Source organism: Cetorhinus maximus, chromosome 9 (genome assembly GCF_964194155.1).
Source record: "Cetorhinus maximus chromosome 9, sCetMax3.hap1.1, whole genome shotgun sequence".
In the NCBI taxonomy this organism is placed as follows: Eukaryota; Metazoa; Chordata; class Chondrichthyes; order Lamniformes; family Cetorhinidae; genus Cetorhinus; species Cetorhinus maximus.
Genome location: NC_135887.1, coordinates 35,298,975 through 35,325,854, shown reverse-complemented (window position 1 = coordinate 35,325,854; position 26,880 = coordinate 35,298,975). Strand labels below are relative to the sequence as shown.

At 40.5% G+C, this 26,880-nt stretch overlaps 1 protein-coding gene and 1 long non-coding RNA gene across 4 annotated transcripts in view; one reads left to right on the top strand and one right to left on the bottom strand.

The window, feature by feature from the left end:
• The window catches only part of LOC144684554 (B-cell CLL/lymphoma 7 protein family member B-like), a 48,059-nt gene extending 21,179 nt beyond the window's left edge, over positions 1–26,880 (top strand). For 2 of the 3 annotated variants that reach the window (XM_078548472.1, XM_078548474.1), the window contains exons 2-8: positions 7,169–7,244; positions 9,754–9,783; positions 13,939–14,053; positions 16,362–16,532; positions 18,446–18,525; positions 21,556–21,684; positions 21,813–26,880. In XM_078548472.1, the coding sequence (XP_078404598.1) occupies positions 7,169–7,244; positions 9,754–9,783; positions 13,939–14,053; positions 16,362–16,532; positions 18,446–18,525; positions 21,556–21,654 (571 nt within the window). In that variant the 3' untranslated portion in view covers positions 21,655–21,684; positions 21,813–26,880. The remainder of the gene's footprint in view (positions 1–7,168; positions 7,245–9,753; positions 9,784–13,938; positions 14,054–16,361; positions 16,533–18,445; positions 18,526–21,555; positions 21,685–21,812) is intronic. The other variant, XM_078548473.1, reaches the window with a different exon arrangement.
• Positions 1,682–25,963, bottom strand: LOC144684556 (uncharacterized). The gene is made up of 2 exons (XR_013577527.1): positions 25,827–25,963; positions 1,682–2,089 (listed from the first exon to the last, which is right to left on the bottom strand). It is a non-coding gene; the product is annotated as an uncharacterized LOC144684556 (long non-coding RNA).

Genomic DNA, 26,880 nt, shown 5'->3' with positions numbered 1-26,880 from the left:
TACAATTGACCACTTCACATCCACTACCAGGGGGCCTATGCACAATTCCCAATACTTAAATCCTTTTATATTTCTTTATTCTACCCATAATGTTTCCTTTGCCTGCTTACCTCTTGTTTATGCTCTCTTATTACGGAAGTTATTTCATCCTTATCATTAAGGCTACTCCTCCCCCACTACATTTTTCCCGATCCTTCCTGTGGACCTTATAACCTGGCACATTTAGTTCTGACCATCTTGCAGCCATGTCTCTGTAATGACTACCATATCATACCCTCCAAGTGAATTTGTGCCTGAAATTCATGCAGTTGACTCCGTATCCTCCAAGTGTTTGCATAAAGAAGGTTTATTTGGACTACACATCCTAACCTGTCCCTCTGCACTAACATTTTATTCACACGTTTCCTGTTTCTCTCTCCTGGTTTAATTACCTTACAACTTTTAGTTTTCCCTTGACCTGCAGTGCCTAACGCCCAACTTCTCACTCTATTCTCTTCCCTTTCATTTGTTTTCAAACTATTATCTATACATCTTTTGCACCTGAGACCTGAGCCCTCCCAATCCTCCCCTCCTCCCCACCCTTAATAATTTAAAGTCCTTTGACTGCCCTATTTATCCTTTCCACTAGGATCCTGGTCCCTGCCTGATTCAGGTGGAGCCTGTCCCAATGGCACAGTTCCTTCCCGTCCCCGGCGCCAGTGTCATTCTTTCCCAGACCACTTCCTCACCTACCTGTTCACCTTCCTAATCTGCTTATCCTTATGCCAATTTGCATGTGCCTTGGGCAATAGCCCAGAAATTATGACCCTTGAGGTTCTGTCATTTAACTTAGCTCCAGGTACTTTCCAAACAGGACCTCTTGGCTACCCTTTCTATGCGGTTGATCCCAATATGGACCACAACAAATGGATCTACCCCTCCCTCTCCAAGTACTTTCAAACTGGTTTGAGATATTCCTGACCCGGATACCAGGAAGGCAACAAACCATTCAGGACTCTCGATCCTGCTTACAAAGGATGATACCTGTCCCCTTAATTATTTAATCCTCTATAACTATCACATTAGGCTTCCTGTCCTCCACCTCCTCCTTCCACACCCTCCACATCCTCACTTTGGACAGCCTCTTGCTCCAAGTGCCCTGGTCAGCATTCTGGTTGGCTGTCCTTCCGACACAGACTTTTATCCTTATCATCACACAGAGTAAGTACACTAAATGTCTTGGGTAAGTAAGATCAGTTTCTCTGGTTCCTCGTTTTCTACCTCATCTTGATTCCCCTTACTCTGCACACTATCAGTCATACCAACCCCAAACTGAACCTATACCTCTCTAAGAGAGTGACTGAAGTCTGGAGAAATCTCTCCTAAAACTGTGTTTGAGAGTCTCCAACTCACACTTCAGCTTATTGACTCTGAGACTGAGACATCTACTGAAGACGTTGGAACAGTCTTGCCATACACAAACTCCCACATAATGCAGTGTGTATACACAGCCTGCCATATCTTCATCTAAGTTATTTATATTATTGTCACAATCGGGTTGAAAGGGAATTGCCGACAATCCCTGTCCCCTTTTCAAACTGCCTGTGATTAGTGAATTTAAAGAATAGGAATGGTGTACATATTTGTTTTAACCATCCTGAGTGTGTTGTCAAGAAATTGTACAGCAGTAGACTTTCAGGAATTCACTTTTTAAAAAAGATGGTTGTTTATTTTTAAAATACTAAATAACCCAAAAATAAATACTACTTCACTCACACACACATTCACTCACAAACACATTCAAGAAAGGTTACACGGTAACTGATAGTGCACTGTTACAATTTGTAAGGAAAATACTTGTCTGATGTAATCTGAAGATCAAGGCTGCAGGTCTGATGAGAAATCTTTTTTAGTTAAAGAGCCGATTAAGGGATTTCAACAGCCGGGCTAGGGGAGGTCTGCAGGAATCCTCTTGAAGGAATGAGGTTGGTTTCTGTTTGTTTCTTCAGATGAACAGTCAGTCCTTGTGTAAGTTGATGTCCAAGAAAACAGTCATCTATTGTGTGGGCTGGAGAAAGCACAGGCTTTAGGAGGGGGTTTGATATTCTTTCTGTGGAGAAAGAAACAGAGTTAACGTTTCGAGGCTGTATGACTTTTCTTCCTCAGTACTGTGATTTCTTTACCAAATATGGTGGTGTCCTTAGATTGCTGGGCCACATCCTGCTTTGTTGTTTCTGGATTACTGTCCCATTGATTAAGATGTCCACCTTGATGGTTTAAAACAATTGCTTTTTTCACCAAAAGACCCATTAAGTTCAGCAATGCCTTCTGATGGTTTTTCGGGTTATGTGTAATTGGCATGTTTTTGGCTCGAAGGCACCTTTTGTCCTTGTGAGACAGTGAGTTAGTTCCCAGAATGGGTGATAGAATCTACACAGCAGTGTCACCTGATGTTCAGTGGCCATTTTGTGGACACTGACCTTTTTAAACCAATATTTTCAATGTCCACATTGAATAAGGTCTGCACTTTAAATTATAAAAATGCCATGCCTTGCATGACATTATTTATAACTACCTTCTACTTTTACTTTTTCCTGTTTCTACACACTAACCTGCACTAAGCTGTGAACAAAAATACTTACTGCCTCAATCTTCTACTACAAGTATTGGAGGTTCCCCACCCCCCTCCACTGAATTCTCACTTGCGACAAATTCCTGACTCTATTAAAAAAAAATTTTTTTTGCAATAATAAATCATACACTTTAATCTCCATTATTATGCAGCTGGTAATCAAGGGACAGGGACAGGTGATACATTATCTGCAACACTTGAAATTTCAGCAGAAAGAAAAGAATGATTGTTTAGCATCTGATTCCCATTCCAATCGCCATGAAGGTTCCAAACGTGCCTCCACTCTGCATTATGGTCTTCCCAACACCACCCAACAGCTCTCGACCTCTCAGCCCCAACCTGAGGCACAAAAAGCTGCCAAAAAATGCACCAGCTGCCATGCCAACTGCACAGCCCATCATGAAGCCCATTTTAACTTGTCAAAGCACTCAGTTGTGTGAATGTTCTGTGTGACCCATCCTGATGGATTGAAAGGCTAAGACCTTTTATTGTGCTGTTGAATATGTTTTAAAAGTTCAATTAGATACAATATGAACATTTCACACCTGATCACATTTTACTAGTATATTAATAGATGGAAAAATTAGACAGTGACTGAAAATTTCATACACCCACCAGCACAATTTGCAATCCTAGTGATAACATAGCTTTCAACATTATGGCAAGTTACCATTAATACAAAAAGAATAATAATGGATTGTAGGCTGTAACAGCACCTCTCCATCATAGGCTTTGCAATTTAATGAACAAATCTGATTGATTAAATTGGTTCCTCAGTTCTATATCTTTCATGGAAACTAACTTACAGCACAGAAGGAGGCCATTTAGCCCATTGTGCCTCTTTGAAAGATCAGTCATGCTAGTCCCACTGCCTTACTGTTTGTCTGTCATCTTGTAAGTTTCCCAACTATTTGTGGAATCAGCTTCCACCACTTTATCAGGTAGAGTGTTCCACATCCCAACAACTCAACTGAGTGGGAAAAAAATCCTCACCTTCCCTCTAGATATTCTTACAATGCTTTTGAATCCATTATGTCCAGTTATTGACCCATTTTCCAGAGGGAAATAGCTTTTCTCTATTTACTCCGTCAAAACCTCTCATCATCTTGAAAAGCTCTGTGGTCACCTGTTAACCTTCTCTGTTCCAAGGAGAACAATCCTAAATTTTCCAACCTGTCCTCAGAACTGAAGTTGCTCATCCCCGGTAACATCCTGGTAAACTTCATTTGCACTCTTTCTAATGCTTTTACATCTTCCCAGAAGTGTCCACAATTATTCAGCCTGAGGCCTGAGCAGTGTTTTATAAAATTTTAATATGACCTTTGCTTTTATGTTCTATTCCTCTATTTATAAACACAAGTAAACTATATGCCTTCTAATCACCTTATCAACTTGCCCTGTCACCCTTAAGGATTTATGTCTTTGAAACCGAGGTCTCTATGCTCATCTACACTTTTCACCATCTTGCCATTTATTGTATACTGTCTTTCCACATTAGTTCTCTGAGTGCATTACTTCATACTTCTTCATACTGAACTCCATTTCACCATCATAAGCTATCATGAAGATTATAAACTATCCTGATTATGATCTATTTTACCAAATGATCTGTAAACTTTATAATGCAGTTCCCTACACCAGAGTCTTAGTTGCCTATAAGAATTGCAAAGAGTAATGAACCCTAAACTGACCCTTGGGGAACACCACTGCAAACTGCCTTCCAGTCTGAAAAACAACAATCCACCATCACACTTCGCTTTGTGTCACCAGACCAATTTTGTATCCAAACCACCACTTGCCCCTTAATTCCTGGGCTTCAATCTACCTAATAAGCCTCCTACGTGTCACTTTGGTGAGTGCCTTCCGCAAGCCCATATATACATCCACTGCCTAACTTGATGAACCCCCTCTAGTTCATCAAAGAATTCAGTGAAGTTAGTCAGACATGATTTCTATTTATCAAACATGTACTGGCTGTCCTGGATTAACCCATAACTTCCCAAATGAAAGTTTATTTTGTCCCTAATAATGGTTTCCAATACCTCCCACCACCAATTTTGGACTGACGAGTCTGTAGTTTTCTTGGTTTATCCCTCTCCCCCTTCTTGAATAATGGCATAAAATTAGCAATCTCCAAGTTAAAAGACTGTGACCAATTCCTCTTCTATTTCTATCTGTGCTTCTTTTAGCAACCTAGGATGCATTCCATCTGGATCAGGTGACTAACCAACTTTCAGTCATTCTAAACATTTTACTATATTTTCCCCATTATTAGCCTATTATTTACTTCCCTCTCTTTTTTGATTGTAGCCTTCACATCATCCACATGCTTTGAGAACATTGATGCAAAGTACTCATTTGATACTTTTGAAATGTTTCCTGTCTTTTTTATTCGTTCGTGGGATGTAGATGTCACTGGCTAGACCAGCATTTATTGTCCATCCCTAATTGCCCTTGTTCAGAGGGCATTTAAGAGTCAACCACATTGCTGTGGGTCTGGAGTCACATGTAGGCCAGTTAAGGATAGTAGATTTCCTTCCCTAAGTGGCAATAGTGAACCTGATGGCTTTTTACAACAATCGGCAATGGCTTCATGGTCGTCATCATCAGGCTTTTAATTCCAGATTTTTATTGAATTCAGATTTCACTATCTGCCATAGTGGGATCCGAACATTTTTCAGAAGTTTCCTGTTACTATTTTATCTCTTTTGTCATCCAGAATGGATTAGCTGTGGATGCATTAGCCTGAGTCTCTGGAATACTAGTCCAGTGACAATACCACTATGCCACCGCCTCCCCCCCCCACACCACCTCTCTGAATGTCTCTACTCGAAAATTTTCCTTTGGTCTCCAATAGGAGCAACCTCTTCCCTAGCTAACTGCTTATACTTTATATGCTTATAGAATGTTTATGGTTCAATTTAACGTTGCCTGCTAAACTTTTCACATAACCTCTCTGCCTCTTATATTAACTTGTTCAATTCTTTTCTGTACATTTCACAATCTTCCTGGTTATTAACTGAATCTTGTTCCGAACATTTTTCAGAAGTCTCCTGTTACTATTTTATCTCTTTTGTCACCCAGAATGGATTAGCTGTGGATGCTCTACCTTTTCCCTTCAAAGGAATGTGCATACTTTATGCTTGAACTGTCTTTTTCATGAATGCCCTCCATTGCTCCGGAATAACAGAGAAGGAAAAAGAGGAGGGGGACATAGCAGTATTGATTAAAAATGATATAGTTCTAAATAGAATGGATTTACTACATGGTCCTAGGACTGAGTCTGGCTTGAGGTGTGATAAATGAAAATTTGTCTGCAAATTTCAGAGGTGTCTAACAAAATAGAGTAATAATATTAGAAGGCTTTATTTATCCTAATGTAAACAGAAAAAAATAGCGTTAAAGTTAATGAAGGAGAGGAATTTCTGATATATGCACAGGAGAATTATTTTCGATAATTGCTCAAGTCCAACAAGGACTGGTTATGGGAAATGAAGTGGTGTAAGTGATCAGCTAGCTAACAGTGAACACAGCACAATTCCTTCTAAAATAATTATGGGAACAGACCAGAAGACACTGAATGTAAACATGTTCACAGTTAATTTCAGTGATTTAAGAGAGGATCTAGCACAGGTAGATTAGGAAAGGCGATTCCAGGATAAAGCAGGAATATTAAGAACCACTTCATGGCCTTGTTTGAACCATGTCTCTGTTAATGCAACCACGTTGTATTCCTATGTAGCAATTTGTGCCTACAGCTCACCAACGTTGTTAATTACACTAATTTCTTTAATTCCAATGTAGTGTAATAGCAATCTTCAATTTACAGATATATTTCAGGTAATTTTAAAAGTTGTATAAAGGGTCCTCAGTGTTCATGGTATTGAAGCAACTCGGGTACAGCTATTTCTGTGTCTTCTGTTTAAACTAGCAAATCTCCTTTGGCATTTCCCACGGTAAGCTGGATGTGAGGCTATTTTATGGCAACAGGAGTAGACTAACACAGTATATTATTTAACTGTTACAGTGGAGCTATGTTTGTGTTTGCCTGTCCCTTTAAGGCAGCAAGGTATAATCTCTGTAAATAAGCAGTGATGTGGGGTCAGTAAGAATTACATTGATCTAGTTGAAGAAAGTTGGCAGATTGGCAGTAGTGTAAATTTCTGGGTCTTGATCAATCTGTAAACTTTCTTCAGCAACTGTGATTGACATGAGCATGACATGACTAGGATTTATTTTTTGTATATATTTTTAATATAGTTCAGTTGCAATTTGTTGCTGTTTTACCCAATGTGACAGATTCTGACAATATTTGTGTGTGGAAATAAATAGTTATGTTCCTTAGAAGTTACATTTTTATGAGGCAATTTTGTTGTGTCTGTTATGATGCAGCCTGCGTCGCTGCAACTGCTGTGCTGTTTACAACTTTTCTACTAGTCAGCTTTGAAGACTGAGCCTTTATCAGTCTGGGTGATTAGCACTTTATTTATTTAAATTTTGAAGCTCTCAGTTCCTCACAAATTCAGCTCATTGACAGTGAACTCTGAACTACCACAGGGAGAAGAAATGGGTGACGGTGGGTGACACATCGTTGCGGATCTTTAAATGGGTACCAGTGACTGACCCCAAAGAGGTAGGTATTTCATGATCATTCACTTTAATTGATGTAAAAATTGAAGTCTGTAATATAAAGCTAAGGGTCATATGAAAAATCTGCTTAGACAATCTTGCTCCAGTTCCCAGTGGTTTGGACCCACAGCACAAAACTGCCCCTACTTTAAAATTAAATCCCATGTGCACACCAAAAATACCAGAGTATTGACATTGAAGCTAATTTACACTTTTGGGATATGAAGCTTTCGTCTAAGTGTGCCGTACTTCACCTGTGAGTGGCCCATGATGACACGGGTTGCTCAAAACATACGAATTAGGAGCAAGAGTAGGCCACTCAGCCCCTCGAGCCTGCTCTGCCATTCAATAAGATTAAAAAGGCTGATCTGATTGTAACCTCAACTCCACATTCCCACCTACTCTCAATAACCTTTCACCCCCTTGCTTATCAAGAACCCATCTAGCTCTGCGTTCAAAATATTCAAAGATTCTGCTTCCACTGCCTTCCACCTAAAACATGAACATTTTTCAGCAGAAAATTCACAAAGCAAAACTTAAGTTTCACCGTATTATCATAGCCACTGGAGGAGTGGAAGAGGGAGATACCTAACCTTTTGGATGTATAATTGAGATTTCCATTTTTCTTTATGACTGCTTTTTCTAGATTTCTTTTGAGTGTTCTGTGGATGCTGGAAGACTTTCTAAAAGAAAGTGATTACTGAACCCAACAATATGATTTTCATTTCAACTGTGTGGTCCTTTGCTCCAATTTCACTAAATTCCCAACCAGTCATTTTCTGTCCTGGACTCTTGTACTGATATTATCTTTCACAGACATTCACCTCCCTTTCAAATATGGCATCATCATCTCCCTTCTTTAAAAAACCCAAATTCAATGTCTCTGTGCTTGCAAACTATTGCCCCACCTTCACAACACGTGGATATGTTGTCATCTCTCAGGTCCATCCTTATCTTTCCCACAATTCTAATTGAATTCCTGCAACCAGATTGCTGCTTCTCCTACACTAGCAAACATTATAACCATGGGTCCATCCTCCACCCTCATCCTTTCTACAGTTTTTGACGTGACTAACTACATTATCTCCCTCCAAGCCTCTCCGCTGTTTTTGTGCTGGTAAGACTGCTCTCGCTTGGTTCTACTCTATACTTTTTTCAACAGAATATCTTGACCCTCCTCTCTACCTCATTTACATACTGCCCATTTAGTGCCATCATCCACAGACACAAGGTTAACTTGCACATAAATACTGATGACAGACAGTTCTATCTCTCCAGCACATCTCTCAACCCTTCTAGTCTCATCCAATATCTAGCCTTGGATGAGTTGCAATTAACCACTGTCTTTTTGCCCCCTCACAAACACTTTATTGTTGCCATCAACTCTAACCCATTCCCTGGCCATTGTCTCCATCTAAATCAGACTGTCAGCAACCCTGTTGTTTTATTTAACCTCAAGCTAAGCTTCCAATTTCATATTTTCTCCATCACAAACTGTACTTACTTCCACTTCTGTAACATAACCAGCCTCCATTCTTACCTCAACCCTCTGCCACTGAGACACTTATTCTTTCCTTTGTCAATTCCAGACTCGATTATTTCATTGTTCTGCTGGCTAGTTTATCATCTCCACTCTCCATAAATGCCAGTTTGTCTAAATCCTATGTTGCCTCTTATTCTAATCTGCACAAAGTCCTGCCTGCCCATCATCTGTTCTTACTCTTTTGGTTCTTGGTCTTTTAGCAGCTTAAATTAAAAACTTTCTCCTTTGTGTTTAAATCCTTTCATGGCCTCATCCTTCTACATCGCTAACCTTGTCCAGCTGTACAGCCATCTTCAAATTACTCCTTCCTTGAGTTCAGCATTGTGCATCTCTGCCCTATTCCTCCCCTTTCCATTGCTCTATTAGTAATGCTTGTCCCTTGAGCCTTTTCCCCTATACATTTGTGAAGCACCTTAGAACTATTTTTCAATGTTAAAGATACTATACTGATATAAGTTAACTCCAGTTCCTCACATTGTTGGTCTCAGCAATTGCTGAAAAGAGAGCTGAAGCTTTTAACGTACTTGTAATGTGGCTCATTACACTTGCTAGAAGTGACGTACATTCATACTCAAAGACCCGTTCTCTGCAAACAAAAGGAATATGTTCAAGCCTTGTGCCTTTTGTGACTTACCTGGAGGCTTAGGGAGCCTATAGTTCCCCACTGTTTTTTCCATGGCAACACCTCAGCCAATCAGAGTCCATTTGACAACCAATTAGCACTGCTTTTCTCCTGTAGTATAAATTGTTGTGATCATTTAAAATTTGGCATTCTTGCATTTGTCCGAGTGCAAGGCAAAAAGTTTTGGCAACATGTCTCTTTTCAGCAATATTCAAGTTCTGTACTACCATGCGACTGTCTCAGTAATTCTTCAAAATCAGTCACCCTTAGTGATATCAACTGTCACTAAAACAATTGCTCCTATTGACAATCGTTGACTCTCTTGTTTTTCTCTTTTTTTTCCCAAAGGACATCCGAGCTCCTCGCATGGCCCAATTGGTAAGTGTATTGACTAGTGTAGAACCAAGAATGTCCCAGGTTCAATTCCTATTCTGTGCTGAATTGGCTGATCGCAACTCACCTTCTCTCAGACATGCTACAATTGACCTCAGTGACCCTGTGTTAGCAATAGGGTTAAAAACTATCCCAGGTTCTCACTGTGATCACTATGTAGTGATGCTTGCTAAGGTGTGTATCAGTAAGGGCAGGACCTGGTTTGACTGTTTGTCCCACTTCGTTGAATTGTCCTTTACAGCACCTGAGGGAAAGTTGGGAAGAAACTTAGATGGGAAGGGAAAGACAAAAGGACGGATATAAGTCTCCTTGTGCTGAAAAATAACTAACAGATCATATGTGTCACCAGTGACACCAACTCTGTGTTTTTGAGTTCCAGTGTTGCCACTAGACTTAAATCGCATCAGTACATTATGGGAAAACCAGCTGCCACTATAGCTCTCTGCAGAGAGAGTTTATAAGGGCATATTTTACAGTTGTATAGTCGGATGCTTTCACAATTCATGTGAACTTAGTACAGAAGGAGTTGACTTTTCAGGCAAATTCAAGGTGCTTTTCTATCCATGAGAGAGGAAATAGCTGCGAATTCATACAAACCTGTCTTAGCTTCAAAATCTTAATGTTTTAACTTGGAAAATCCAGGCAAGGACCATGATGCTAGGCATTGGCAAACTTAGAAAGAAATTGTAAGAGGGTGCAAAGACTGAGGTGGGGGGATTGGGGTGGTGGTGCGGTTGGTGGGAGTAAGGAGTTCCACAGTTTTGAAGTTCTAGTTCCCAGTAAAATTATTACTCTCCCTTACTCTGGTCATTCCCCCTGGTACTGCCTTCATTTCCACTCCTTTAAGTCCAAGGGATGCAGATTTGATGCAAGGATGCAGGCTTGAAAGGATATGGAAGACAACTGGTTTAGCCATCTACTGCCAGATCTGACTGGACCCTTGGAACACTCTTGGAACATTCCTTCATCTGCTAAAACTGTTTGTTATTTCAGGATAATTCTGGAATGCAGAGATAACCCTGGCTTCTTTTCTCTACTGAAAACTGTCTTCTTAAGCCCCTTGCCTCTACCCCTCCACCCTTAACTCTAGGAACAAGTGTGAGGAGCTCATGGACTTCTTTGTAACTAAGATTGAGACAATCCATCAACTGCCTCTGCCACTTCCTTCCACTAGATCACCTGTCAAAACCTCATTTAACGCTTCCCCTTGCCCTAGCCCTGAACTCGCATCTTTCACTAGTTTCTCTCCTATCTCCTCTCATGCTTTTTCTGAGATCACCTTGTCTGTGAAACCCACCGCCTGTTCCCTTGATCCTATTCCCACTAAGTTGTTGGCCCATGTTAGCTGATATTGTGAACAGTTCTCTTCAGGTGTTGCCTTTCTTCCCTTTAAATCTGCCATTATCCCCCCTTCCTCCAAAAACCAACCTTTGACCCCACTGTCCTTTCAAACTATTATCCCATCTCAAACCTCCCTTTCTTCTCCAAAGTCCTCAAACATGTTGTTGCCTCCCAATTCAATGTTACTAAACACTGCAGACATGTACATAAATGTTTCACTTTAAAGAATTATAGTTTAACAATGCGTGGACTGCCAAAGACAACATAAGAAATAAAGTTAGAGGTTTAATATTGCTTTCAGTCCAATACAAACACAAGAAGAATTTTGAAGGGTACAGGGGCATTTTCATGTAGTGTAAGGGGAACTGAAAGGCCAGTCTACCAACAGCCCCTTCTGCTAAGATGGAAAACAGTCAAAAAGGCCTAGTTGCTGACGTCTGCTTGCCACCAGTTTCAGAGCTTAACATACTAGCATTAACCAGTATGGACAACGTTTATTTAACACATTAAATGTGGATTCATGGGGAGGGGGAGATAACCCACAGCCTGTGCATGAATTATCATGTGGGGGATGGGGAGGGGAAGAGACTATAGTCACAATTTACAAAACACATTGGCCCATAACTTCTAGGCTCTGGGGCGTCATAACTGTGGGGGTGGGGAGTTCCCCAAAGATCCTCTGGGGAACGCCACCACCACCACTCCAGAAATCCCATAGTTGCTTAGCAATTGCATAGGAAGTTCAAACTTCCGCTGGACAGTTGCCTGCAATTGGAACCATTTGAAAGTACGATTTATGTCAAACCTCAGATGGTTTCAACTGTCTTACAGTAATAGTTACCTAGGAAAAGTTGGAAGAATTAAAACCACTTCCAACTGCTGGGTAACTGTAGTATTGACCACTGCCACCTCCGACCACCCCCCCCACCCCCACGGGACTCCCCCCACCTCTTGCAAACCCCACTAAGGGACACCCCTGACCACCTGACCTGACCCCCCCTACCACTGATTACCCACCCACTGAACACTCAATCCCCTGACCAACTGACCCCTCCTGACCACCCAGCCCCCACACTGATTAACCGAATCTCCTCTGACCGAAAAGGAAAGTCTATAACCACAGTATTGCCATCACCTCAAAATCCTCTCGACTATGGAGCCAACTGATAACATATTAGCCAAAGTGTAGTCAAATGTAGGTTCTATTGATGCTAATTTATAGATATGCCAGGCGGATGGGAGAAGAAGGGTCACAAGGTGAATCAAGACAGAGGGAGGAATAACTTTCACCAGCCTTCTGTTGAATGAATGCAATAAAAATACCTGGAATCACTTTGAACTCACACTTCTAGTGAAAGAATGTGTGAAGTTCAATTTCTGTATGAATGGAAGGAAGGATGAGAGGAATGAGTAAAAAGTGCTTTGCTTCACTTTACTTTCAATCTTTGATTGTTTTTCTTTACACCCTCTCTGTTCCACTTAGAAAATCATAATAAAATCAGGCAGAGACAACATAGTTTTGTGAATGGGAAATCATGTTTGACAAAGTTATTAGAGCTCTTTGAGGATGTTACAAGCAAGGTAGATAAAGAGGAACCAATGGATTTGTGTGTTTGGATTTCCAAAAGGCATTCGATAAGGTGCCATATAAAAGGTTATGACACAAGATAAGATCTTATGGTGTTGGGGGATCTGATATATTAGCATGGATAGAGGACTGGCTAACCAACAGGAAACGGGGAGTTGGGATAAACGAGTTATTTTTAGATTGGCAAACTGTAACTAGTTGAGTGTTGCAGGGATCAGTGCTGGGGCTTCAACTATTTACAATCTGTATTAATGACTTGGATGAAGGGACCAACTGCATTGTAGCCAAATTTGCTGAAGATACAAAAATAGGTGGGAAAGCAAGTTGTGAGGAGGATACAAAGAGTCTGCAAAGAAATAAAGATAGGTTAAGTGAGTGGGCAAAAAACTGACAGATGGAGTATAATGTGGGGAAATGTGAAGTTGTCTACTTTGGCAGGAAGGATAGAAAAGCAGAGTATTAATTAAATGGCAAGAGACTGCAGAATGCTTTGGTTTGGAGGGATCTGAGTGTGCTTGTACATGAATCACAAAAAGTTAGCATGCAGGTACAGCAAGTATTAGGAAGACAAGTGGAATGTTGGCCTTTATTGCAAGGAGTTTGGAGTATAAAAGGAGGGAAGTCTTGTTATAACTTTACATTGATGAGATCACAACTAGTGTTAGTCTAGCCCATTACCACACCTATTTGGTCACGTTAAGGGAGGGGACTTACTTCCATTGGAAGCAGTTCAGAGAAGGTTCACTAGGTTGATACCTGGGATGAATGGGTTGTCTTATGAGGAAAGGTAGAACAGGTTGGGCCTATACTCACTGGGGTTTAGGAAAATGAGAGTTGATCTTATTGAAACATATAAGATTCTGTGGGGGTTTGACAGAGTAGATGCAGAGTGGATGTTTCCCCTCATGGAGGATTCTAGAACTGCAGTCTCCTATTTAGGCTGGTTTGAAGAGGAATTTCATTTCCCAGAGGTGAGTGTTTAGTGTTTGGAATTCTCTTCCCCAGCATGCAGTGAGGCTGGGTCATTGAATATATTCAAGGCTGGGCTAGAGGGATTTTGATTGACAAAAGAGTTATGGGGGACAGGCAAGAAAGTGGATTTAAGGCCACATTCAGAATGGCAGTGATCTTATTGACTGGCAGATCACGCTTAAGGGGCGGACTGGCCTACACCTCCTATTTCTTAGGTTCTTATGTTTTTATGTTCTTAGGACAAATCAAAATCAAAGAACAGTCTTGAAACAAAAGGTACAAAGGGAGACAAAGGCTTCCCACTGCTGCCTGTGTCTGATAACAGCTCCTCTCCCATTCTTCTGGAGCTGAATGGTGAGTGTTTAAACTCTATTGCATGGTGCTCTGACATGACCCAGTGCGCTTACTGCTAGTTTTATTTGATTTGTATTGTTCTATCTTTTGGGGTATGAGTAATATTGGAGAAGTTGTATATCATCATCCCCAGTTGCCCTAAGAAGGTAATGGTAAGCTATCTCCTTGAGAGATTTACTTAATTTTTGTTTACAACTGAGCATCTTGCAAAATCACTTCTGAGGGTTTTAAGAATCACTCATGCAGTATGGGACTGGAGTAACATGTATATGTCGCCAAGACTTGGTATAAATGGTAGGTTCTCTTCCATGAAAGATATTATGAAACTGGTTAAGTTTTTCATGTCTACTTTTTCCCAATGTTATCCTACGAATTACTGGATTTTGCCATATTGGGATTGAGCTGTTAGTCCAGCCCATTACCACACCAATTCTATTACTATACCCAAGTGCTAACTGGTAAAAAATTATGTAAAGCAAAATCTTACCACTTGATATTTTCATGTATAATGCTACTTTGCAATATGGCAATTTTCTTATGCCCACACACAATGACTTTGTTGTCACCAGGCTTGTTCAGCGTAACTCCACCAAAACACTATTGGAACAATGACATATCTGTCTGAAATGCTTCTTGTGACACCCTTAGTTCATCACCTCAAATTGGCCCCATCATAGGTCCCTGGCAGTGATTGACCTGTAACCATAAGAATGTTACCCTAGTATTAAACAGCTGAAAATACATTGCCCAAGTTTGGAAGGACAGAGTAAATAAATAGTTTGTTCTCAAAATTCATGCAGAGTGGAAGTGTCTTGAAACTTCACTGAAACCTATTGTCAACAAGGATGTGAATTCCTTAACTTCAGATCACCCTTTGAGGAAGGAGAGGCAATGCCATTGCAAAGAAAGATTGGAGCACAAGCCACTTTGGGATTGCGTAACACACTTTAGGTAGCTGATTGTAGAGCAGTACAGTAGAGGATAGGAGGTCTTGTGGCACTATGGATAGTGTCCCTGCCTGAACCTGAAGCTCCAGTTTGCGCCCCAACCCCAGACTTGATAGCCAAGGAAGGTGCATTCATAATGCGGCCAAACATGTTGAGTATCAACATGCAAATCCTTCCAACACATGTTAGGCAGTAACAGCAGGAGAGATTCCTTGTCAGCATGTGATGTAAAGAACGCTGGAGCCTTTACCACCACTATCCAGATTACAACATCCCTGAGTGAACTGTAACACACCATCACCACAGGTAGAGGAGCTGTGGAATATATGCATGAGTGAAGAAATAATTGAAAATATGAAATGGCAAACCTCCAATACAATGGTGCTGTGACCTTTGTCACATTCACCACGGATTAACTACTAATTCATTGACTATGATTTTTTTTTAAAAACAATACACTGTTAGCTCAGTGAGTAAATGCACTGAATGTCACTGACCATGTATAGAACCCAAAAGTCCCAGATTTAATTCTTGCTCTTTATCTAATTAAATGGTATCAGTGGTGTCAGGATGAACTACTGTATTTGGTCAATGTCCTTGGGCTAAGGAGGAAGAAAAGTTGGGTATGAGTTTTCTTACTGATTGTCTACCAGGAACACCTATACTCTCTTCGACCCCCTTTCCCCTCCCACCTCCCACGCACCCCTTTCCCCTTGCCTTGACTGAAAAAAGTGCAGGTGTGGACATCGAGTGCGGGCAAGGTTTAGGTTTAGGTTGGTTTCATATCCCTACTGTAATCTGTGTTGACAATACTAACTGGCTCTACTCATGGAACCATCTCCAGACTTCAGCTCTTCCTTTAATGCAGACATAAGTAGACTCCTCCAATGGTGCTATTTGATAACAGCAATGCTCAATTGAGCAACAGAAACTAGCAAGTGCCATGTTCGATTCTCAGCTTGATTCTTAATCCCAGATTCTTGATTTGATCGAGTGTCATGGCAGGGCTCTATGATTGGTCTAACATCCCTGGGCAAGGGATGAGGAAACTGTTGTATTAGATTAGAACAGAGTTAGGCTTGGCTCTGATGCCAGATGTAGTAGAACAGCTTGACAGTGTTTACAGTCTAGACTCGCGCATGGAGAATGGTCACAAGGAACAATACAGCACCTTGAACCCATATCCAAGCAGGAGTCAGTGCCTCCAGGAAACAGGGACAGAAACTAGGGAAAGAGCTTCAGAAGTGCTTATTGGTGACACTAATAGAGACACATTAGACCTAAACTATCGAATTGATTTTTTGCTTCCTAATGATCATTTCAGATTGATTTAAGTATGTGTTTCCTTCCTAATCTTTCAGATGAGACTAGTAATCAGAGCTCCCTGTCAGATGCCTACCAGGTAAAAGTGGACAGCAGTACAAACTCAAGCCCCAGCCCGGAGCAAAGTGAACCTGTCAGCCCAACGCTTCTGTCTGATTTTAAAGCGGATGACTCTCAGCCTCCCATGCTTGGGCAGGAAAGCATGGAAGGTATGGAGAGCAATAAGAATTATCTTTACTGTTACTGTGTAATCATACAGAACTATTCTAGAGCAGTTACTAGGACAACAGTTCAGAACATTATGCAGAGGGTGCTGAATTGTCAGAGATGCCATTATTCGTTAAATGTTAAAATGTGGTCCTGTTTGGCTTCTCAGGTAATTGTGAACAAGAACAGAGAGCTCTCCTGGTATCCTGACTAAAATCATTCCCCCAACAAACATCACTAAAAATAGCGTAACTGGTTATTGTTGAAAATAGAGACAAATGGCCAAAGCTTTTTGTCTTGCACTCATCAGGACAAATGCAAGAATGCTAAATTTCAAACAATCACAACAACTTATACTACAGGAGAAAAGGAGTGCTGATTGGTTAGCAAATTGAATCTGATAGGCCGAGGTATTGCCATGGAGAAAGCAGCGAGGAACTGTAGACTCCACAAACCTCTGGATAATTCAAAATAAAGCCACAAGCTTTGAACATATTCCTTTTGTCTGCAGAGAACAGGTTCTTGTGTATGAATATATGTTGTTTCTAACAAGCATGAATGAGCCATGTTACAAGCTCAACTGATTATCTTAGATAGGTTGTTAGTGTAGCTATTAGCACACACTCGGGACTGTTCAGCAAGTGCTGCCCAATCGCAGAATCACATCCAACAGTAGACATTTTGTTTTGGATTTTGCAAGCACAGGCTGGTTTATTATGGTCTGTACCCGGCCTGTTATGAACAGCTGAAGGAACATGTTGTTTGATTCAACCAGCCAATCGTTTGGATGTGCGGCTTATGTACCAGGCATTGCACCAGCACTGAAATTCATGCACAACATTTCTCAATTGTGTAGTAGGCAGAATGTCCCAAATTTTCTTTATTCTTGCACTCCAATCCTCCTGCAATAAAAACCAACATGCCTTTTGCCTTCCTAATTGCTGACTTTGTGTTCCTTGTACGAGTACACCTAAGTCTCTCTCAGCATAACATTTAGGTGTTTCATTCCTCTTGAAAGTGTTCTGCTTTTCTCTTACTACCAAAGTGAATACAGTGCAGAAGCTTGCCATTTAAACTTTCAGTATGCGCTGAAATAACATGTCTACAATTGTCCTCAAGACACGCACACACCTCATATACTCCTGTCATGCCGTTCAAGACGAATAGCTTGCTAATGCCAATGAAGAATGTCTAGAGCCATGTATGAAGAATAGTGGTTTGGGAGAGTTACTGGAGCGTATTTGGCATTCAAAGAATTGTACTGCAACACTTTTCTTAGAGGAGGGGAGAACATGTGCTCCATTGTTTATATGTACACAGTAACAGCGATGCTGTAGAACTCACAGTTAGTACTCAGCTTTCTTATCTTCCCTCCAGAAAACACTGACTCTCATGAGAGCACAGTTCCATCAATATTGCAGTTCTTCTTTCAAGTAGTTTGCCCTAATAACCATTCTGAACACTAATACCAATTGCTCCAATAGAGATCAGCTAACTGAGCCTAAACTATGAGTCTCAGAAGGCTATTCCACTGTCACTGGATAGTAATTAGGAGTGGGAGCCCTGGCTGTATACCCAATTCACCTTTCAGGGCCACTGAAGCCAGTTTATAGTGTGCTATCTATTGCCTCAGTATTAAAATCAGCTAGCTCTGTATAAACAAGGAAATAGTAGTTCTCATCCTGCTCAGACACAGTTTCCATTTAATTTTCATCTTCCTGATGGTGTTTGAATTATCTGTGTAAACAGCTCCTTTGAAGAAAGAGTAAACTGATATTCCAATTTCCAGGTTATTTTGATTAGAATTTCACTGTTCTCTCACCTCCTGCTAGAATCTCTACCATTTCTCTGTCTGTTATTCAGCAAGTGGACATTATGGTTATAGCAGTTGTAATTTCTCAATTCTCTCTCACAGAACCTTCCCTTCCTTCCTCAGAAGTAGGAGATGACCCTCCAATGCTCACAAAGGAGGAGCTGGTTCCCTTGCAGCCTCAGGTAAGCCAAGAATATATTGTGTGTACACCTACATTCAGGGAAGACTGAGCTTGTATGTATATTTTTAAGTAGTTAGAGCAGAGCACATGTTTGAGTCAAGCTCCAAAACCAACTTTGAACTCTTTTACTTGGGTTATTTAGCTGAGTTTGGACATATGAGTCAAATGTGCACATCCCAGAATTTTATTTTAGAGAAGCACAGAAACCAATGAACAAAGGACAAACCTTAGGCTGCGCATGCATACTGACATTTTCATTTTGCTATAAATGCCCCTGCTTCAGTGCCAGGTCAAATATCATGTAGCCACAGTGGAAGGGGAATGATTAATTCCTGACAAACACGTGGGCGAAACTGGTTAGAGAAATTTTAGCCATGCTGCAGGACCATTGGTTTATAAATTAAGATGACAGATGCCAACACTTGTAATGCTTCAGAGAATAATGCAGTTGTTTAAGCCTTTATACAGGATGGTTTAACATATGCTAAAAACATTTGAGTTTTGTGACTGTAAACCTAATACTTGGGCAAAGATAAAAGCAAAATACTGCAGATGCTGGAAATCTGAAATAAAAACAGAAATAAAAACAAAAAATGCTGGAAAAACTCAGCAGGTCTGGCAGCATGTGTGGAGAGAGAGAGAGACAGAGTTAACGTTTTGAGTCCGTATGACTCTTCTTCAGAGCTAAAGAGAAGTAGAAATGTGTTGCACTATATACTGTATAAGAAGGGGTGGAGCAAAATGGAAGGGCAGGGATAGGTGGGAGCTCAGGAGAGAGTGACTAAGGTGTCATGGACACAAGACAAAGGGAGTGTTAGTGGTAGTGTTAAAGACGAAAGAAGGTGCTGAGAGTGGCATAAAAGTAAGATAGCAGAATGTGTTAATAGCAGAACAAAGATTAGCGCTCTGCAAAAACACAACATAGAAAAAGTGACAGATAGCCCTGTGGAGTCAGAGAGGGGTGGGGGAAAGCGCACTGGGGAAAAAAGATAAAATAAATAAGGATTAAAAAAGAGGTGAAGATGGAGGAGAGAGTTCATGGTCTGAAGCTGTTGAATTCAATGTTAAATCTAGAAGGCTGTAAAGTGCCCAATTGGAAGATGAGGTGTGTTCCTCCAGTTTGTGTTGGGCTTCACTAGAATATTGCAGCAGGCCAAGGATGGACAGGTGGGCATGAGAGCAAGATGGTGTGTTGAAATGGCAAGTGACAGGAAAGTCTTGGACGGTGGGGAGGAAGAAGATAAAGGGGAAGGTGTTGCTCCTTCTTTGATTGCATGGGAAGATGCCATGGGAAGGGAATGAGGAGTTGGGGGTGATGGAGGAGTGGACCAGTGTGTCACAGAGGGAACGGCCCCTATGGAATGCTGACGTGGGGTTGAGGGGAAGATATGTTTGGTGGTGGCATCATGCAGGGGTTGGCGGAGGATGATCCTTTGAATGCGGAGACTGGTGAGGTGAAAAGTGAGAACAAGGGGGGACCCTATCATGGTTCTGGGAGGGAGGGGAAGGGTGAGGGCAGAGGTCAGGGAAATGGGTCGGACACTGTTGAGGGCCCTGTCAACCACAGTGGGGGGATCCTCAGTTTAAGGAAAAAGGAAGACATGTCAGAAGTGCTGTTTTGGAAGATAGCATCATCGGAACTGATGCGACAGAGGCGGAGGAACTGGGAGAATGGGATGGACTCCTTACAGGAAGCAGGGTGTGAGGTGTAGTCGAGGTGGCTGTGGGAGTCGGTGGGCTTCTAATAAATATTGGCAGACAGTATATCACCAGAAATGGAGACAGAGAGGCCAAGGAAGGGAAGTGTCAGAGATGGACCATGTGAAGGTGAGAGAGGGGTGGAAATTGGATACATTTTTCAGGTCCTGGCGAGAGCATGAAGTGGCACCGATACAGTCATCGATGTGGCAGAAAAAGAGTTGTGGGAGGGGACCTGAGTAGGACTGAGCAAGGAATGTTCCACATACCCCACAAAAAGACAGGCATAGCTGGGGCCCATATTGGTACCCATAGCTACACCTTTGATTTGGAGGAAGTGAGACAAGTTAAATGAGAAATTATTCAGTGAGAGAACAAGTTCAGCCAGGCAAGGGGGAGTGCTGGTGGATGGGGATTATTCGGGCCTCTATTTAAGGAAGAAGCAGAGAGCCCTCAGACCATCCTGGTGGGGGATGGAGGTGTAGAGGAACTGGACGTCAATAGTGGAAGTCCAGTACTTGGGCTTCCTGGTGACCTAGTGGGTAAAAATGTTGACACATGGGTAGCTACAGTTGGCTTTATTTAGGGAGGGAAAATTCAGTTACTGATCACTTTTCCTGTGGTCTCTGCTGCAAAATGGACATTGCATAGGGAGAGGCAGAGTAAAGCTTGCTCTGATGCTTTCCGCGGTCGGTTAGCCTGCAGATTCCCTGTCTTTAGGCTTGCACATGAATGGCCACTTTAGCAAGGTACTCGAAAGTGGTCAACCAGCTAGGATCAATGACTAGTAGAGCATGGAAGAAATTTGGGAAGAGGGAGCTATCTGGAATGTTGACCCAGAAAGCTGAGCTATAATTTACCCTTTTTGTGTTTCTTTTTTGGTCTCCTAATTTTTCTTTTGCAAATTAATTCCCTTGGGAGTATAAACAAGAATCAAGCTAAAAGGTGGTGCCAATAACTTCCAGACTCCAGTCTCTGTGGCTGTTTGTCTCTAAATCCCATTGATATTGAATTGGTTTGTAACAATAAAGCTGACTCACTGAACCATACAGAATTTTTACAAGTCATTTCATTTATTAATTCAATGAAGAAAATATTTAGACAGGAGGCTGAAAATCTCACAAGGCCACGGAATTTTACTGCGAATAGAAGACTTTAGTTTTGTACTCAGCAACAGTGGGATTCACATTTTTTCAGTGTTTATTTCATAGGAACCAATTTCAGAATCCAGGTGTTGTATTGTAGTGAATTTGGTTTAAACTAAAATTTTGCTGCTATGACAGGACAGACTTTGTGATTCTTCAGATCAACTCTTTTTATAATTTGTTAACAGGTTGTGGAAGAGGAGGACGATGAAGATTCAGGGGCACCACCATTGAAGAGGGTTTGCACTGGACAGAATGCTGTGACCCAGCCAGTAACTCAGAGCTAACCCAGAATCTCAACTTGGCTCTATTCCATGGTATACTCTGACTTAACCATCACACAACTGACTGACTGACTTTGAAGAATGATATTTATTTTTTACTTTTAATGAATTGTGATGGTTATGACTTTTGGGTCTGAATTTAAAATGTTTCTGTATTGCAGGATGATGTCCCTTTTGTTGGGTGTGGTCCATGGCTCCACTGGGTCTTCCTAGTTGAAGACACTTTTATATTGATAGTGTCAAAAGCAGTACTCTAATAGAAAGGAAACGCCCTGCTCGCCTCTTAATTGTATCCAACATTTGGGTTTGATGGGTCTTAAGAATACCTATTGGAAGCAAGAAAATGGGCCTCCTTCTTATTGATCCTCCACAGGAACCGGCTGCACACTGCTACAATACAAAAGGTGGAGTGGAGACTTGAGGGCTGCTATTATGGAGCCCTAGCATCAATATGAAAGTGCCTTGACACTGAAGTGCCTCCAAGTCTTAATGAAGGTTAAGTGAGCTGACTGAAGACAGATTTATATTGATGTTGATTCTTGACTACATCCCTACATATGCAGTCTTCACCCTGAAATCCTATCCACGATGTAAAGTTGGAATTTGTCATCTTCAGCCAAGGAAGGCACGAAGGGTGCAGTTAAAAAAAATATTGTTGAAGCTGTCTGTAAATACTTAGTACATAAGAACTAAGAGCAGTAGGCATTCAGCCGCTTAAGCCTGCTTTGCCATTCAATAAGATCATGGCTGATCTGATCTTGGTCTCAACTCCACTTTCTTGCCTGTTCCCATAACCTTGACTCCCTATATTTCAAAAATCTGTCTAATCTCAACCTTGAATATAGTCAATGACTCAGCCTCCACAATGCCCTGGGGTACAGAATTCCAAAGATTCATGACTGTCTGAGCAAATAAATTCCTTCTCATCTCTGTCTTAAATGGGCAACCCTTTATTCTGAAACTGTGCCCCCTAGTTCTAGATTCCACCACAAGGGGAAACATCCTGTCAGTATCTACCCTATCAGCCCCCTCAGAATCTTATGTTTCAATAAAATCACTTATCTTCTACTAAACGCCAATAAGATAGGCCTACCCTGCTCAACCTTTCCTTATAAAACAACCCCATAAGACTAAGATACAAACCAAGTATATTTGAAAATTACATTTTCTGGAGCTCATTAATAAATTTGCTTAAACAAAAAAAATTTGAAAATCTTAGTGGAGGAGCAGGTTGTACCTTTAAACTATTGTGGGTCTTTGCTGTACCTTTTGCAGATACAGAAAATTATGCACTTTTTTCAGTGATACTGAACCAAGTTTCTGTACCTTGTTAACCAGGACTTGCATTTTCCCCTGGGGAGAACCCAATAGTAGCTCACAGATGATTTAGAGATTTGCTAATAACATAAACAAATTTTGTTCTCGTTTACATTTGCCTACAGTGGAAAGCTGGCCAGGGTTCTTGCTCCTTATGATTATGTTAAAGAGTCTGTATAGATGACTTGATGACTGGATTCGATTTGATTGTATATCCCTCCACATTTGAATCGTCTGTTGGCACTGACTGCATAGACTCACATATGAAGATTGAATACTTTAGCAATATAATGGAAGGCTGCTGGCACCCATGGAACAGTATCCCAGCAAGGAGTTGGCATGTTGAGGAGGAGGAAGAAAGAACATTTCCTCCCAGCTACCAAAACAAATCACATTCTATTACTTTGGTCACTAAATCAAACTGCCTTCTGCAGCTGATTTACTGAAAAAAAATTGCTCCCTGACTGGAGATAATACTGGATTAAATGCCAGCTGGGTAATATGGCAAGTAATACTCATCAATCAACCAGTTTAACAATAAATATACAATCTGACAGATGTATAAAGACCCTTACACTGGGAACATGACTATGTTTATTACACTGGTTATCATATGACAATGTTTCAGTTTTTATTGAAAACATCACTGTTTAACCATCTTAATTATTAGCTGGGGTGTTGCCAACTGATGTGTATTTTGTGGCAACGCATTGGGCTTACATAAGAATTGTCACTTAAGTATGGTACCAGAGGTCTGCAACGTGTCTGAACTATCCCCAACCCCTGCAAGAGTCAATCAACACTTTAAGAAAGGGACAAACTTTTCAAAAATAAAACCTTGGACATTCATCATACTGGCTTAATTTTAAACCTATTATTAAACCTATTACAAATTATGTACCCCCAACTTTGCAATATGTTTTTCTGTTCAATTTTCTGATTGGCTCTTTAGGCACAAGAGTGCAAGAAAATCATTTATTAATTGGACAATAAAGAGACATAGTAATGTGTAATATTTTCCTTCTTATCCACATTATCCTTGGACCGTGCCCTTCCTAATGTAAGTTTCTCCTTGGACATAGTGCTCCTGCCTAAGCGTTGCCTCTTCCCTTCACAAATGACCCAAAATCTGAGTTCTTGGTGTCCCCCAATCAAGTCCTTCCCCATGATCTATGCTTACTGCCTGGCCTAGGTGTGAGTATCAGTGTTATTTGTCTGAGTTCAGTATTTAATTTCTGATCCTGACTTGCTGTTGTCCTCATTCTATTTTAAACTTGTCTATTTAGTGAACATGACTTTCCCCTCTTTCATAAATCAATCCATCTACAAATCTTCTCTGTCTCAAATTAGGTAATTATAACATTTATCGCCATATGAAAAGTAGGTAATAGTGAATCAGCAGCCCATTTTAAACGTGCCCTATCTTCATTTCTATTGAAGTCGATTAATAAGAAAATCAGGTAAGATGTAAAATGGGCCAGTTATCTGCTATTGCCTGTTCTTCACCTAGCAGTGTAAGTTAAAAGTACCCCAAATCTCTTCTTTCCAGAAGTGCATCTAATTGCATTTTGTATGGCTTTTGTATTGTCTACTTCAATATCTTGCCCTTGTATAATATTTTAGATCTATATTACCCTTTGGGTTATAAAGTTCCACCTGACTCTACTTCATATTCCTAACTTCCTAATTTTTAACTTGTGACCGCAGTGAATAATTTGAATGTTTTAGCTTTATCATTTTTTTTAAAGATCTTGAAAACATTAAAAAGTATTAAAAATATTCTGTATGAATAAGCAAAGTATGGATCTTTATAGTGTCAATTATGGTGTGGCCTTCCCTGCGCCCCCCTCCCACCAATCCCCATCTCACCCACTGACCCCCACTCCAATGGAGATTCAGTGTACCTTGCTGATCTAGATAGCGGATCTTTTAACCACTGGGCTCTCTTTCAGAGTCTCTTAAGAGTGGAGATTTCCTAATTACAGTATGGACACACCCACCTTGCTGATACAGATTTTGCTTTTCATGGAAGTGAAGCCAGGACAATGTGAAAACTATTAAAGGTTGTAATTTCTGAAGAAAAATGCATAAGAGATATATTTTTTGAATACAAAGAGCTAAATAGACTAATCGATTTGTATGTTGAATATTTTTCTTTGTAATTCCATTTAGCTTGCTCTTTTTGCTACTCTTTGTTTTTGGTCTAGAACATCATATTGAAAGTTTGCTTTGTACGCATGGAGTGTTGTGCAATGGAATGAAAACCAGCCAGAATGTTCTGGGGCATTCAAACCGGCTCACACTTTCTCATAGTAAAGTTTGAATGGTAGTTAAGTGAATTTTCCTAAGATATAAAGGACAGTTCATTTTTGGAGTTGTAATGGATGATATGTCCTTGAATTTTATACTGATAGTTCTGATTTGTAACTCAATTTTTCAATCAATCTCAGAATACACAGATGTAGATGAGTGATTCTAAATGTTGTCTGTATGAAAATCCTTGATCATTATTAGACTAGTGAGGCAATAGGCACTGCTTAAAGTAGGTCCATGCACACAGTGTATTACACACCTGTGCATAGCAGCCAATATTAAGAATTAATTCAACATGAGTGACTAGAACTTTGTACTTTAAATGGTTCAAAAATGTAATTAAGTTTCTTTCATAATTAAAAAAAAAACTTTGTTAGCTTTATTGCAAATATTGTTCCTGCCTCAAATAAATTTGTCCAGGCAGTGAAGAAAAACATTAATAAATTGTCACACTTTAGCAGTGTGACATTCCAAAGAAACCACGATTTGAAGATATACAGGAAAGTCCCACCGTTCGCAGCTTCCTTGTTCACGTTTTCACTTACCCGCGCTTTGTACTTTGTACACCGTATCGCCCATTGGGTGAACAATGTTCGCTTATCTGCGTTTTCTTCTCCCTCTCTCCTCTTTCCCCGGGGAAACAGCAGCCATGACGGAGCAGAAACTGGAATGGTTGCAGCTGAAACGCAGTCCGAACAAAGGGATTAACCCGGAAATGTCCGAATCTCTCGGTCCAGAGCTGCAATAACAGCTTTGCTGATTTTTGAAATCTTCACTGATGTATTGCTCAAAGTTCCCCTGTCTGTTGTATATAGGTACTGCACCACAATTTACTATAGAGTAACTGTCCAAACCAGTGCTGCCCTCGCATTGCTGTCTAATTGAGTCCCATTGAAAAGCATGTTCATCGTTCGCGATTTTGCTGTTTGTGAGGTAACCCCTGCGAATGGTAGGACTTTACTGTATGTTGACTGTCAAATGGGGTATGTTGCTTGGACTGTGAATGCAGTAGCAGGCTTTACACATATCACTTAACAAGCACTCAATTTTACAAAATGACTAGTTTGATTCTATTGCACAGCCCAAGTTCTAAACAATGGATTTTCAATTTAGTGTTTGGTTTAAATGTTTTTCATGTTTATATTTCCTTTTTAAAAAATTGAAAAGGTAAGCAGCAGACTTGGCAATCGGTATAAGCACGTGTGTATTTTCTTAAAGTATTTTGTGTATTATGGTCATTTGCATACTCCGCTCCATTTAGGATAAAGCACTTAGTGAAAATTATTTTCTGATATTTACTGTGGCACCTTCGAATGGGTGTTGATACTCTCCTATTGCCTTCACTGTGTTATTGACTGTAAAATCTGCCTCCTGTTCATGAATATTCAGACAGTAGCAAACAATGTATAAATCACTGGTGTGTGCCTCAGTGATAAAAATTTGCTGAAGATGCAAACCATAATGTCAAAAAATACTTTTTTTACCTCAGAGGTTAAGTGTTGCCTTTCATATTGTAAAACCTGAATGACTATTTAGATTGTTATTCAAAATGCTTGTGAAAATAAAGTATTGCAATGGATTAAAAATAACATGTTTTTA